Source organism: Onychomys torridus, chromosome 18, assembly GCF_903995425.1.
Source record: "Onychomys torridus chromosome 18, mOncTor1.1, whole genome shotgun sequence".
Classification (NCBI taxonomy): Eukaryota; Metazoa; Chordata; class Mammalia; order Rodentia; family Cricetidae; genus Onychomys; species Onychomys torridus.
This window is the reverse complement of record NC_050460.1, coordinates 45,913,492-45,929,494: the sequence shown is the minus strand read 5'-3', so window position 1 is coordinate 45,929,494 and position 16,003 is coordinate 45,913,492. Positions and strand designations below refer to the sequence as shown.

The following is a 16,003-nucleotide window of genomic DNA, read 5'->3' as shown; positions in this document are numbered from 1 at the left end:
TCTCTCCAGAAGGTGACTTTGGCAATCATGGGGGTAATTCACGATCATGGGTGGGCCTGTACCACAAATGTCTTCAAGGTTCTGTGTTCTCACTCCACAGGTAGGCTGACCTTCTGGAAACAACATTAAGTAGCAAATAAAGATTTGTTTCATTTATTAAAAGTGACTGAAAAAAATGTTTCTCTGCATGTTTTAAATATGAACAGTCCCATTTTCATTTTGTATCAGACCACACAAATCATGAATCCATCACTACTAAATTTGTGCAGATTAGTTTATAAATCTACATATCTATAATGATGCAACCTTCTACTGTAAACAAAGTGGATGTTATGATTTCATAATTTATATACAAAATAAGTATATGTATAGCTTTACTATACTTTATGAGGATGAGAATAATATTTTTAATACTTCTCAGTTTCTAGATTTCTTGTGATTGATGAACTGCCCTGAGCAATCCTTAATAAGAAAAATCTCATATGCTAAAAATGGTAACACTCTCACTTCAGATATTCAAGCAGGACATGGCATTACTAACATGGTCTTCTTATTAACAAAATCTGCTTCTCAACTTTGATTTCTTGATAGGAAAGAGCTTTTTGGCCAATAGTCAAATCATCAAATATTAAGAATACAGAGATACATCAAATGTGTTCAAGGGTCTTGAAAACTCACTGATTTTTAGCACATTTCACTTATCTACCTACAGACTCAGAACAAGCAATCTCAGGCTTCCCATGTCATAGCCAAAAAAACCATATGCTGCGCGATTAATAATTGCCCAAACATATCTGTATAAATCTTGAATTGCTCCACTTAAAAGAGGGTAGATAAACAAAATGTTTTAACATATCTTTGTAATTCGATGATTTAAGAAGTTTTTATATAATATTCTCTCTTCATCTGTAAGGGATACATTCCATAATACCCAGTGAGTACTTGAAATATAAAATTTTTCCCATATAGACATACATACTATGACAGACTTATTTACACTTTAAGAACAGTAAAAAAAAAGTGAAAAACAAATTATATAGAATAATAAAATAATAAATTATATAGAATAATAAAATATATACTGTATTAAGTTATTTTAAGATATAAGCTTTTTTTTTTTTTTTTTTTTTTTGGTTTTTCGAGACAGGGTTTCTCTGTGTAGCTTTGCGCCTTTCCTGGATCTCACTCTGTAGACCAGGCTGGCCTCGAACTCACGGAGATATGCCTGGCTCTGCCTCCCGAGTGCCAGGATTAAAGGTGTGTGCCACCAACGCCGGGCTATAAGCTAATTTTTAATTTTGCATATAATTATTTCAGTGGACAGTTGGCTATAAGGAGTTAAAACCACAGGATCAAATCCATGGGTATACAGGGAGGACTGCATAGCTAAGTTATCCTGAGATCTTCTTGTCTGTTTTAGTAAGGGCATCTGAAGTGAACAGTGGTGACAGGTGCTCCATCGATGGGTATATATACAGTACGGAATCAAACAAAACGGCCCTTGAAACAAATACGTATGTCAGCACTTTCAAACTCTCTGAGTGGTTCCTCCCAGCCAGGGAATCTTATGGCACCATATCACATTGGGAGAAGACAAAACGCCGTCCAATCTGCCTGGGCTTTTTACCTCTTCAAATACCGTTCCAGACCTCCATGTCACTGACATATCTTACACCATCTGAATTCTAACCTTACATGCCCCTTTGTTGCCAATACTACTCCAACCAGCATCCCACTCTCTCTTCTTTTGACCCTCTAAACTAATGCTCAGTGCTCGTTTGTTCTTCCAACCCTGCCTCTCCAACTGAGAATTAGATCCTCTACCAGCAACCAACCACATACAAATACTTGTTTCTAACTTCAACGCTCCAAGCTCTCAAAAATCACACTTCCTCCTGAAAAACTCACAGAATGCTCTCTCAATGTCAATTTCCATAAAACCACCTACTCCCTCTGTAGGTGACTATACACTTTTCATACACAAAAGCGGCCCAGCGAATGCTCAAAATCATCCCAGGGAAATGCAAGTAGGAGAAGAAACCCGTCACCTACGTTGTTCATGTACTCCGACAGCAGATCCTGGAGAGCCTGGCGGATGGCATTGCACTCAGCGATAATCCGCTCTCGGTGGAAGTCTCTGGTGCAGGAAGAGTCAGCCAACAGTGCAGCCCCACTGATGATGGCTTCTAGGCGTTTCTCTAGTGATGGTCTTATTTCTTCCTCTGTCACTGTGAGTGGGTTCAGGACAATTAAATTCTGAGAAAATAAAACATTCAGACGGTTAGGACTCTGTGGAAGTCAAGTCTTAGAAAAAAAAATCAATATCATTTGCTTCCTGCTTAGAATTCAGGTGTATTAATAAAGAGAATTAGGCATTTCCTGACTCAACAGTTCACACAGAAGACTACACAGCAATATTTGGTTCCACTGTTAGCCCTGGATTCGAAGCTTGCCCTTCCCACTCACCAAAGTGCCTTGGCTCCCTGTTCCACTCTGTAAAGTTACAGTGTTTATGATGCTTACACCATAAAACTACCAGAAGAATTATACACATGCTTAGCTTGGTGACTGGCATGCACTGAGAATCACAACAGCAACATCTCCGAGCTGCATAACCATGTACACACACACACACACACACACACACACACACACACACACACACACTATCTCATCTTAGCACTGAGGATGCAGGCAGCCACAGTATGATTAGCCACACATCTCAGTGGCTGTGTGAGGCTGAGAGGCTCTTACCCAAGGTCAAAGAGCAAATAAGCTTTGGAGTGGAGACACATAACCCTGTCTTATAATTTACAATTCAATGTCACTTTCATTATACTTCACTGTAAGTCACTGGCGCTAATTAACTTTACCACTAACATATCAAAGAAAATTCTGGCTTTTAATTATTCATTTAAAAAGTAGAACTCGAGGGGCTGGAGAGAGAGCTCATCAGTAACAGCATGAACAGCTCTTGTGGAGGAGCAGAGTTCAGCCACAACACCCATACTGGGCAGTTCACATCCACTTGGAACTCCAGCTCTAGGGGATCTGATGCCCTCTTCTGCACTCTATGGGCACCTGCGCTGCACATCCCCACACAGACATACACACACACACACACACACACACACACACACCAACACCAACACCAACACCACCACCACCACCACCACCACCACCACCACCACACCACACAATTAAAATAAAAGATTTTTTTAAAAAGGAAAACTCCATCCTCCTATTGATCTATTAACTTGCAGAAATTCCAAGCTACTGGAAAGCGGTATGGTATATTTAAGGTTTTATAAGGATATGGCAAGTCTTTGGAAATAGAAATCAAGACAATGCGTATCTTCTAAGACAAGTTGGAGGGCATGCTTCTCTGAGCATCCTTCATGGTGATAGATCAGTAGGAAAAGCCTCTCCAAGGTATAGCCCAATGTGATTTTTGAAGAAAGAGTTAGTATAAAAGCTCTCTGAAGAATCTTTCACAAAATTGTTCCATGATCTTCATAGTACAAGTGTCAGAGTATTAAAGTTGATACACAGTGATCCTATAATCTTATAAAATAATATCTACATGGGTATGCATATTAATAGAGATACTTAAATATAAAGATTACAGCTGTATACGATAATGTATCGTGAATATGTATGTCAGTATTGATACGCACATGCAAATACATATGTAAAATCTTGCATTAATCATGGTGCTACATCATGTTACCATCAATGTTTTATGTAAGAAGTAGCCAGGATGCAATTTTAAAAAGCAGCAGGCTGGTAACATGGCTTGGTGGGTAGAGGCATTTGCTTCATTAGCCTGGACACTCAGGTTCAATCTCCTGTGACCTCCACGCTTCACACACTCACACACACACACACACACACACACACACACACACACACACACTGTGTAGTAATAAGGTAAAGGCACATTTGGAGAGTTACACTTAAAAGGAAAGCATTTAAGATAGGCCTACAGCCATGGTAAAGCATAGAGCCCTGGCATGCTCACACACTATAAAATACACTCTAAACCAGAACACAGATCTTACGTCATGTGGCTTAACTAGCTTGGAGTGATCAGGATTCCTCCTTTCCAGGTTCTACTCCCTTAGCATTTTTGTCTACTGGACAAAATCAATGAAAACAAAAGGTGAAAGCAGATTGACTTCACAAGAGCCAAATCTAACCCTGTTTTCCCTGTTTCCAGGGCATGATCTTTTTCGCGAGACTTTCATCCTGGCACAGGCTTACCCAAGGATCAAAGCTCTCTTTACATATGACTGCTGCTACTGGTTCCCTTTCTCATCACTGTGACCACATACCTAATAAAACCAAGTTCAGGGGAAGGCAGATTTACTGGGACTAGAGATTCAGGAGAGCAAATGCCATCACAGGGATGCCCGGTGGCAGAAGCAGCTCACAGCTGTGGTGCAGAAACATGCCCCTGGTCAGGAAACAGGAAGAGGTAAACACCAGCAAATGGCTCACTTCCTCCTCTTTGCCTTTTCATTCTGTCCAGGATCCCAGGCCATGGCACAGTTCCACTCACATTCATCAGGTAACCCTCTCTAGAAATACCCTCACAGACAGATGTGTGCCCTGGGAGATGTGAAATCCATCTGACAGTAGTGATTAGATAGTAGTGTGAATGTAGAGAAAGGAATCCTGGAGGTTAATATTTTAAGCAGGGGATGGGGGCAGGAGGTTGAGAGGAATGATGGGATGATATGGGTTAGCCAAACCTAAGGATGAATGGAAAAGCCTTACAAAAGCCCACTGCAATCTTATTAAAAATATTATTTTTCTAAAAGGAGTTTGAACAGAGGCTGTTCGTAAGATGAGGTTGCACTATGTAGCCCAGGCTGGCCCTGACCTTGCTATTCTCCTGGCACAGTCTCCCAAGTGCTAGGATTACAGGCCTGCTTGACTCTTAAAAGTCCATGTTCTAGAGATAGGAATGATGCCTCAGTGGATAACAGCACTTGCTGTGCAGACAGGAAGATCTGAGTTTGACCCTCCAGAGCCCACTGGAAAGCCAGACACACAGCGTGAGCATCTCTAACCCTGTGTCCCTACAGGGAGGAGGGAGGCAGAGAGACTCTCTAGAAGCTCATTAGCAAGGCATGGCTAATGCCATGTGGAAAAACAATAGAGAAATCCTGCCTCAAAACAAGGAAGGAGGGACAGCCCCACAGCCTATGTTGTCCTCTGCCCTCCACACTATGGCACGTGCCCGTGATCCCATGTGAATGGGCACACATACTGTAAATGCATACATACCAGCTCATTGTGGTATGAATTACTTTTTACTAAAATCATTGCTTGATCTGACAGCTGATACCCATATGTATGAGTCTACATTCTGCCTAAAACCTTAAAATGTTTCACTTCAAAGCTGAGTGGTGGCACACACCTTTAATCCCAGCACTTGGGAGGCAGAGATAGGGGTTTCTTTGAGTTCAAGGCCAGCCTGGTATACAGAATGAGTTCCAGGACAGCCAGGGCTACACAGAGAAATGCTTTCTCAAAAAATTTTTTAAAAAAAGATAAATTCACTTCATCTTGTTGTCAGATCAAGAAAAAGGCAAAAAAAGTTTAAATAAGTTCAAAAGTTATAGTGAATACCACCAAAGTAATTTGATCTTTAATCTAACATAGCCGTCTGTTAAATATACCTTAATTATGTTAATATATAATAATATATAGTTTATATATAAATATATGGTAGAAGGGTGCTGCTTACTAGCTTGCTTCACATGGCTTGCTCAGCCTGCTTTCTTATAGAACCCAGGACCAGGGATGACATCATCTTATAGAGCCCAGAGATGACATCAACCACCATGGGCCGGGCCCTTGCCCATCAATCACTAATTTAAAAAATGCCCTACCAGCTTGCCTACAACTCGATCTTATGGAGGCATTTTCTCAGTTGAGGCTCCCTCCTTTCAGATGACTCCAGCTTGTGACAAGTTGACATCAAACTAGCCAGCAGAACATTGAAACTATCTGCATCTACCAACAAATGAAGGGATAAAGAAATTGTCTCAAACTGTGTGCAGATTCTGGGATATATACATCTACCAGAATATCACAGGGCCATATAAATGGATATCCTGACATGTGCCCATACAGACTAACCTGGAGGACATTAGGCTAAGTGAACTGAGTCAGACACAGAAACACACACACACACACACACACACACACACACACACACACACAATGCATGTGATATTACTTTTATCAGAAACATATTCTCGTACTAAAATCCATCATTTATACAATTTGGTATTTGCCCAGAGTTTAAAATGCATCTAGAAACAAAACTTTCCTCTACACAGATGTTCATAGAGTGTTAATAATTGCCGAAACTTAGAAACAAACTGCCATCAAGTAGGTAAATAAATAAACTTTAGTGCATTAAGACCATAGACTATTATTCAGAACTAAAAAGAAAGATGATGCCAAGGATGAGAAGACATGGAAGAAAGATAAGTGGATACTGTAAGTCCAAGAAGGCAGCCTGGAAATGCAACATCCTGCATGATTCCAACCTCTGGCCCAAAGAAGAAAGGAAACTGTGGATACAGTAGAAATGTCAGTGATGTCCATGATAGAGAAGGAGAAGGAAGAAAAGGGCGGAGGAATAACCAGGGGGTTATAAAACACCAAAAATACTTCAAGTGACAATGTTACAATGGTTGCATGTGTAGCAGCAAGTGACCCACCCACAAAAAGAGAAGAGGACAGAAACTGATGTGGTAGTGTAGAGTGAACAGCTGGAAGAGCTGTACCACCCTTAATGGAGATGCTGATGATGATAGAGGTTATGCCTGTGTTGTGGCAAGATGTGCATGGGGGTATGGCTCTCCTGTCGACTCTGTTATGAGGCCAAGGTTTCCATCTGAAGAGAAAAGGGGTACAAAGATGGCTCCGCTGATCAAGTGCTTGCTGCAGCATGTGGACCTGAGTTGTCTCTAGCACCCGTGTAAAAGCTGGGCATGGAGACAAGCTCCTGTTACCTTAGTGCAGACAAAGGGGAAGCAGGGGGATTGTGCTGAGGGAGATTTGCTGGCCACTGAACCAGTGTGATACGGATTCAGTGAGAGATTTCGTCTCAGAAAACAAAGAGGAAAGCAATTCAGGAGGACACCTAATGTTGATCTCTGGCCTGCGCGCACGCGCGCGCGCACACACACACACACACACACACACACACACATCAAAGCATCTTGGACTCTCGATCAGTATCGCTTTGGGTCAAAATCTTAATGGGAATCATTATTTTCTATTCATACCAGGAAAGGGGCTCACATGGTCTAAGTCTTTGTTTCATCCTTTATAAACAAGAAAAATAAAATCTATAACTATCATGTAGGGTTTTTAGTTAACATGGCTTCTTTTGTCATTATTTATTTGCTTGGTTGTTGTTGTTTTTAAAAGAAGGGTCTCATTATGTTATCCAGGCTGTCTTGGAACTCACTCTGCTGCCCACCCTAGTGTCAGATTCACTAAGTTTACCAAGCGGGCCTTGAACTTGAGACTCTTGTGCCTCAACCTGCTGCATGCTAAGATTCTTGGCATCAACCTCCACACTTGGATATTTGTTTTTGGCTTGTAGTACTGGGGCTAAAACTGGACCCTACACATAGCAGGCAAGGATACAAAACACTGAACTCTGAACTCTGCTGGCCTTTTAATGCACTGTGTAGATTTACTATGCAGGAGGAGGATCAGACCACCTCAGTGTCCTGTTTACTAATGCTATTTTCCTTTAAATGCCTTGGCATCTACACCTGATGAATCCAGCTATACACTGCTATGAAGGATGCATCATGTCCAGAAACAGAACAGCCCATCCCTGAATGTATGTATCATGTACTCAGTTACTAATTCCATAAGTATTTATTAATTATTATTTTTCAGATTCTGGTATTTATCCACCTTACCCAGGGAAAGAAAAAGAAAAGCACATCCAAAACCAGTGAAAGCACAACATCAATATGGCTGGGAAGTTTTCTGTATTTTAATGAACAGGATATAATAAACCTTATTCATCATTCACACGCCGCATAAGGTGCGACAGGATTGATCAGATTTACATTCAAAACACTAAAACTCTCACACCTATTCTCCAAAGTGAAATTGCCTATCAAAAGAGATGCAGCTATGATTATAATCAAGTACCAACATTCTTCAGAAAAACACACGCTATGCTTCAAGTTGGGAGCAGCAGAAATAATAAGCACATAGCATAAATAATGCTCCCCTTGCAACTACGTTATCAATCTTCAGAATGAGTGATAAAAATGGAATAAAATTTCTCCCTCTGATTACCAACAGAAAATGGTACTGAGAAAACTCACAGACTCTTCTGGGCCTGGAATAGTCCTTTCTTTAGTGCATTTCCATTTAATCTAAAGAAAGGACAGTTCAGCTATACAAAATGTAAGTGGAGGCAAAAGGTGAGTAAAAACCTCTAAATCAGCAAGATGATCAGCACTCATTTTGTAGAGTACCTTGGTCAATTAGTATAACATGCCCACACAAGTTTAACTACTTGTTTCAGTCATAAATTAAAAGCTGTGTGGCTCACATTTACCTCTGTATAAATTAGTACGATAGAAAAATAGAAAATATCTGAGAGATAATCAATATACTTTCAAAGAAAATTACACACATAAATTCCTTTGATTTTTCTCCCCCTCAATAGGATGAATGTAGACAATTTGAACTAAGCAAGAAGCTGTGAGAGCAGTTACATCAAGGTGCTAATTGACACGTCAGCCATGTAGTTCATTTCACAGAAGATAAGTAACATTTTAGGATAGTTCTGCCAGAGTCCAGCAGCCTGGTCTATGTAAAATACCACATTGGGAATTCTTCCTGGTTTTGTCTGGGGACCATGAGAACAAAATGGGCCTTGATGGATTCTCCTCTTTTTAAAGCTTCTCTACATCAGATTATAACACAGCACTCTGAGCTGTCAACTGGGTTGTTGGACTGCATATTATCACCATGATGCTGCAGACTGAAGTGATACATTTCAATAAAGGAGCAAATTAAAGTTTTGGTACAGACGATCTATTTGGGAGCATGTTTTACAGATTTGGTCCTTCTCCATAGTAGTCTATTTTAAAATACAAAAGAAATGGTGATTAACTTATTCTGTTTATAATGATGTCAAAGAAAAGACTTTTTTTACATCCAAATATTTCATATCACAGGTTTTATGTGCAGTGAAAACATAATATGTCTCTTTTTTAAATGTCACTATTAATGTCATGCTCATTGACTCTAGCCATGAATTCTAGTGACGTAAAACCTAACTGAATACAATCCTGTAAAATGTGAGCAAACGCTCGAGTCATTACTGATATTTCCAGGAGCTATGCCTGCAGAGTTCCCCAGAAAGCACCTCATCAATGAAGATGGAGAGAAAAGGCACGTGGGTTGGGGGTTAGCGGGAAGAAAAAAAAAACAAATAATCCCACTGGCACCTTTATTTTGTTTGACTCTACCTTACACTTTTCTCAGTAATTACATCCCTTGGGAGAAAGAGCAGGTTAAGTACAAGCCCTAGACTCATGGGTGGAACGTGTATAGCAGAAGGAAGGAAGGAAATGTGGCCACCCTGGCACAGCTGTACTTCATAACTGTGGAACTCTAAAGACCAAGTCAGTCCCACAATCCCTTGCAGAATGGTAAGAAGGACCATACCTGCAAGGAGGTGACAATTTCTCAAGAAATTGCCTGTCAGAGCCGACTTCTGCCTGTAATCTCCAGAGGCTGAGGCAAGAGGATCACAGTTTTCTAGGCCCTACTTGGCTACATAGGAAGGTTCTGTCTCAAAAAGGCAAGCCAAAATGAAAAGGCATCTCTGTGATGCTCTTGATGTGGTCCCTAACATTTCCCCATATCCTCTAGAGTGCTACTGTTTAAAGACTGGAGATTCTGAATAATTTGAAATTGTAACCAAATAACCAACTAAAAATGTCCTTGGCCTGATAAGAGCTTTAAAACCTGTTCTTTTTCTGGAGAAGAATGTACCATTAAATATAAATTAACTCAAATATTTCTAGCTAACAGGGCTAAGAATAAAATTGCAAGCATTAGCCTAAAAGTGCCACTAAGAATCATGACTTTAGATTCCACATGAAGCTATGCTGTCTTGGTAAAATAACACAATCTGACTCTAATATATAAATATGTATGTATATATACATATATATACAGGCATATAGATGGATGGATAGATAGATAGATAGATAGATAGATAGATAGATAGATAGATAGATAGATAGAGAAGATAGATACATAGATACATAGATGATAGACTCTCTTCCTGTAATGATGAGATTTTCTATATTGACCATGGTTTGATATGGCTAGAAGAGCCAAAACTGATGCAGAAGAAAAGTGATTTTTAGGTTTTGCTTAATAATGATTAACTTTAAGTGTAAATATCCATGTATGACAAGTGACTGTCAATTTTCATTTTCATTTTCAAGCACGAGATTCTTTTGTTGTCTCATCTCTGGCAAGCTTTACCGGATGAAACTTGATAACACTGGGCAGTGATGATGCTTGAGCCACACCCAGACCCATATATAATCCCATCAAAGGAATTTCTATCAGTGGACTCCATTCTAGACTTTCCAATCAGGGTATAATCAATATCAATCAATCAATCAATCAATAACAAGTTTACCGATATGACTGCCGGGCAAAAGTGTGATATGGGCCCTTTATCCCTTTTCCCTTTTTCCCTTGCAGAGGAAGGGAAAGGGAATCCAAGGATGAAAGCCAACACCAGGTCTTAACAGGAATGCCTTGCCTAGAGACAAGCAGGTATGTTTATCAGGAGAGCTACAGGAGTGCCATCTTAGGTACCCTGGAAACTAGTGTAGGAAAGAACAGGCTGAATTGTCTTTTTTTTTTTTTTTTTTTTTTTTTTTTTTTTAAGCTGAGGATCAAACCAGGGGCTTGCGTTTGCCTAGTAGGCAAGTGCTCTACCATTGATCTAAATCCCCAACCCCTGAATTGTCTTCTGTAGTCAAAAGATTTTCAGCTTAGCTTTGGATTTTCCTACTGCAATGGTTTGGGTATAACCTGTCCCCCACAAAACCAGCTTTGGAACTTGTGCCTGTGGTGCCATGTTGAGAGGTGAGGCAGCCTGTGATTGGACCTTTGGGGGTTAGGATTTGTGCTTTTCTAACAGGAGTGAGTTCTTACATCAGAAGGACCCTGAGGAGAAAGTTCTTCTCCATGCTTCCTTCCTGCCCTGTGACTTCCTCTCCTCTCCATCCTCCTCTTCCCATTTCTCTTCCTCCTGCTCATCCACCTCCCCTTTTCCTCCTCTCCCCTGGCCTCTTTCCTCCTCTACCTTGAATCCTTTTCCCACCCTTGCTTTTCCACAAGAAGATTATCTTCAAAAACTAAGGAAAAGCCAGTACTTTGCTCTTGACCCTGAAACCAAAAGAAATCTCCTTTTAAAAAATTATAGAAACAGAGGAAGAGTGAATGCGGATGGGGTAGGGGAAGGACTGGGAGGGGAGGGGAGAGAGGAAACTGGTCAGGATGTAAAATTAAACTAGATAATTAATTAAAAGTATTACCCAGCTTCTGGTATTTTGTCCTAACAACAGAAAGCGAGTAAGACACCTCCTCTTCCACATTTGAAAATCAGACAGAGAAAATGTCAAAGTACATTCTGAAATATATGAACCTAACTATTTCTGAGAACAGTAGCACATACAAATTCCCAGAGGAAAAAGACTTTTAGAAGAAAGCAAGACAGTGTGCTACTTCCCCAGAAAAAGAAAAATCCCTCCAAAGTTGGGATTCTTCGCCAATATAGCCTCTATCAGCATTAAATACAATTCTTCCTCTAAACATGAGGACTCCTGAATAATCTTCCTGGCAGATTATAGCTTGCTTACATTAGGTAAACTGAACCCCTCTCCGACTGCACACACAATAAAGGCCAGGAAATAGAGGTTTGTATCAAATCAATACGCTCTTACACTTTCATCTGCTTGGATGTCTCTTTATAGTTCAAGTCCTCTGAGATGCCCACAGGTCATGAACCAGGCAGACAATTAATATTCAGCCTATTGCTTTTTGCTCATAAATCTTTCTGGCATCTAAAGAGAGGTCAAATACATCCTTTGTTTTCATCTGCTCAATAAGCACCATACACCTTACACCTTATTACAAATGATTTGTCTTATGTTTAAATCAGAAATATTCAAATTGTCACTATTAGAAAATATTGACCAGAGCAGATTATCATCTCTGCCTTTAGGATGACATGTCTTATCTTGTTTGTTCACGAGGAGTCAACTAACCTAGACCAATGCTCCTGGCGCTGGGGCGCACACCTCTTGGCTGTGTCTTTTTGTACTCTGCCTACCCATTACTACAGTTATGACTATGCCTTTGCAATGGGAAAAGACAGGGAAGATTACAGGAAAGTGGGAAGGAAAATGAACCCCTCACCTGGCAGTCTATCTGAAGCCTCTCTCTGTGTGAAGAATCAAGAATTCTAATACAATTCACAACATCTGCCTAAGGCCTTTCCCTTCCCAGCAGTGTTTTAGGACTGTCATCAGAAACCCCACTTACAGTAAGACATGTCCTCCCACACCTTGTACAAACCTAGACGCAGGATAGAATTTCAATTAAGAGTGAGGTGGAACGTATTCAAGTAAGACAATGTCAACTTCTGACCTCCAGATACTTACATGTACATGAGTACACACACACACACACACACACACACACACACACACACACACACAGGATCATATGAACATTCACACACATAAAGAATGTATTTCATTAAACAAAATCTCTCTAAGAAGCCCACACCCATATACCCATGTGCACTTTATTTTTTCCTGAGATTCTTCTAATTTTAATAAAGTCCAGTTGTACTTCATTTCTGCATTTGGCTTTCCAAAGACACAATTTTATCTGAGTTGGGTCCCTAAAAAATTAAGAGTACTTCTCACTGCTGGGAGCAACACACGAAGCTGTGTAACTATCCCGGGCTGCTGGCACATTTACTTGCAGGATGACTCAACATTCACGTGTCTGATAACAATGTGAAACACTGCATTCAAGGAGGACCTATGAGGCTGCAGAGATGGCTCAAGAGTTAAAAGCATGCACTGCTCTTGAAGAGGATCTATTTTCAACTGCCAGCACTCACTGGCAGTTCAAAACTGTCTGTTTTTCAGCAACAAGGGATCCAGCTCCCTCTTGGGTCTCCATGAGCACCTGCACTAATATGTGCATACCCCCACACAGGTATATATGCATGCACATAATTTTTAAAATAATAATTTAAAAACGTTAAAAAAAAAAACTATGTCTTCTAGAGACCACAAGGTTTCCATGTGATACAAATAAGGTTAATCTACCTCCCACAGTGTAACTGCCTTCCTTCAAACCCCATAGACACTGGCAGGCTGCTTACCAAATATAACCTCCAACAGATGCACAGCGTGTCTTTGCATCTGCACTCTATACATTTACACGGGCTGCTTTTCCATCTGCAGGACATAACATATGTCAGTTGATTGGCTTACAGTAGGTTTGGAGAAGAGTCAGCCAGAGTTGGCAGGAACCTCAAGTCTACTCATTGCTTCCTTTCCCCCGCTCCCCACCCCCTTTGCTCTGAGGCTTTGGTCCTTGCTCTTTTTAATTCTGTCTGCAAAATCAATCATTTAAATTCAAGTGGTCATTCCTGGCTAACAACACCGAAATTCTGTGAACATATAACTTGTTCGCAGTCCAAACCTCTTAGATGTCAGTAATAACCTCAGCTAACAGGCTTCCCACTAATTGAAATTCTATCCTGCATCTGACAGGATGAAAGTGGAGCTCGTTTCATGTGATGGGCACCAAGCAGAGTGAAAGTCAACCTGAAAATGGGCAAAGAATTTTCCAGGAGCATGTACACGACTCCAGGAGCTCCGTGCGAAATATGAATGTGAGATTCCTGTTTCAAAGGCATTTAGGGGCCAGGGAGATGGCACAGTGGTGGGAAGGCACTAACCACACAGGCCTGACAACCTCAGTTCAACACTCCGAGTCCACATAAAAACCTGGGTGTGGTGGCACTACTTGACAATCCCAGTATGCCTGTAGTGAGATGGGAGGCATGGCAGGAAAAGGACCAGAAGTTCCTAAACCAGCTAACCTGGAGTGCACAGCACAACAGGAAGAGGAGGAGGAAGAGAAGGAAGAAAGATGCTGTCTCAACAAGAAAGAAGGCAAGAATCAGCTTTCTAAATCTGTCTTCTGATCTCCACATGCGTTCTATGGCATGTTGATGATGATGATGATGATGATGTGTGTGTGCCTGTGCATGTATACGCACGCGCGCGCACACACACACACACACACACACACACACACACACACACACACATGCATGCACACCTTTTTTCAGAAATCCCATGTATTCAGAATTTCAAGGTAGTGACATCAGATAAACCACACTGAAGACACCTTCTTGTAAAAGGACCCTAACTAACTTTCACACATATCCATGAGTAAAGGCCCTGAGTCTTTAAAGAAAACATGAGAAATGTGTACTCACACACTGAACATGTGCACACAGATAAAGGGGGAAAAACACATCTTATTGCAGAGTGACTCTGTTTGACAAGCGCCTGGTGGTATTTTCTTCCCAGTTGCTACCTTTATCAAACAGTTTCTCTTTAGAATTTACAGAGACTAGACTCAGAAATCAGACTTGGAAGCTCCACTCATTATTATGGCATAAAACTTAATTGGGCTTTAGAAATGTAATTGCCTACCAGTGCTGTTGACTTTAGATACTAAAATGCACAGGTGGCATTTAAAAGTGATAAATCTGGGGCTAGATTTATTCAACCCAAAATCTAAAACTTAGCCATGAACTCCTGCCTCTAACAAAATCTGTGGGTGCTAAACTCCAGAAGTACTTTGATCACAATGTAACACATGATTTTAAAGTTTTATTCAACATCTGGAGAAACAAAGGATAACTAGTATTATCCTATGACCCACAAATACTAGCTAGATTTTATCAGACACTATGTCCTCAATCAAACATCTTTAAAAGTCATCACACTTCATACATTGAAGAAAGTAAAAAATAAATTCCCCAAAAGCCAAGCTAGAACTTGCATGATTGAACACCACCAAGAATTATTCTGGATTTTGGGATGGGGGCATTAAGATAGGGTATTTCTACATAACACTGGCCATCCTAGAACTCATTATGTAGACGAGGTCAACCTCAAACTCACATAGATCCACCTGCCTTTATCTCTCAAGTGCCAGGGTTAATGGTGTGCACTACCATGTCCCTCAATTTTTAATGTAAGAAATGTTTTTTTTGTGGCTTGTGGGCTTGATTTTTCTTGGTTTCAGCTTATCCCCTGAACATCTCTCCAACAATCATCAATCCCTTCCAAACAAAGTGTGTGATGCAGGAAACAGACCATATTAGGTTTTTTAAAGTGTTCTAGACAGCAGAAACTAGGTAACAGTGGTTATAATTAACTGTGTGTGCCACAAAAGTTAAGGTCAGAGCCTAGACTATAACTCTAAAAAGATAGTTCAGTCACTGCCCCGTCAATAGGACACCTAAAGAAACAGCTAATACTAAAGCAGAGAAAGACTCAGCGTAGTCAAATTGGTGAAAGGGATGAAGAGGTTGAGGGACCATCTCCAAGTCCATTTTCTGGACACTGACATGAGGTTTAGGTTGAAAGAGAGAAGACAAGGTGTACATAACTAAGCAGTTCTGGTCAAGGGATGGTCCCACACATCATCAACTCTGCTCCAGTCTCTCCCATCAAGAGGTCTGACAAATGGTCAAAACTATTTCTAGGAGACAAGCTCCCACTTTGGCTGGCATCAGGCTTCAGCCTTTTCCAGCTTGAGTCTCTGGGGGAAATTTCTGTTTCTTAGGGACCACTGTTTTGAAGGA

General features: G+C 40.6%; 1 protein-coding gene across 1 annotated transcript in view; it reads right to left on the bottom strand.

The window, feature by feature from the left end:
• The window catches only part of Ctnna3 (catenin alpha 3), a 1,414,880-nt gene that overhangs the window by 1,116,090 nt on the left and 282,787 nt on the right, over positions 1-16,003 (bottom strand). Inside the window, exon 12 of the mRNA XM_036167773.1 lies at positions 2,053-2,256. Coding sequence (XP_036023666.1) covers positions 2,053-2,256 — 204 coding nt within the window. The remainder of the gene's footprint in view (positions 1-2,052; positions 2,257-16,003) is intronic.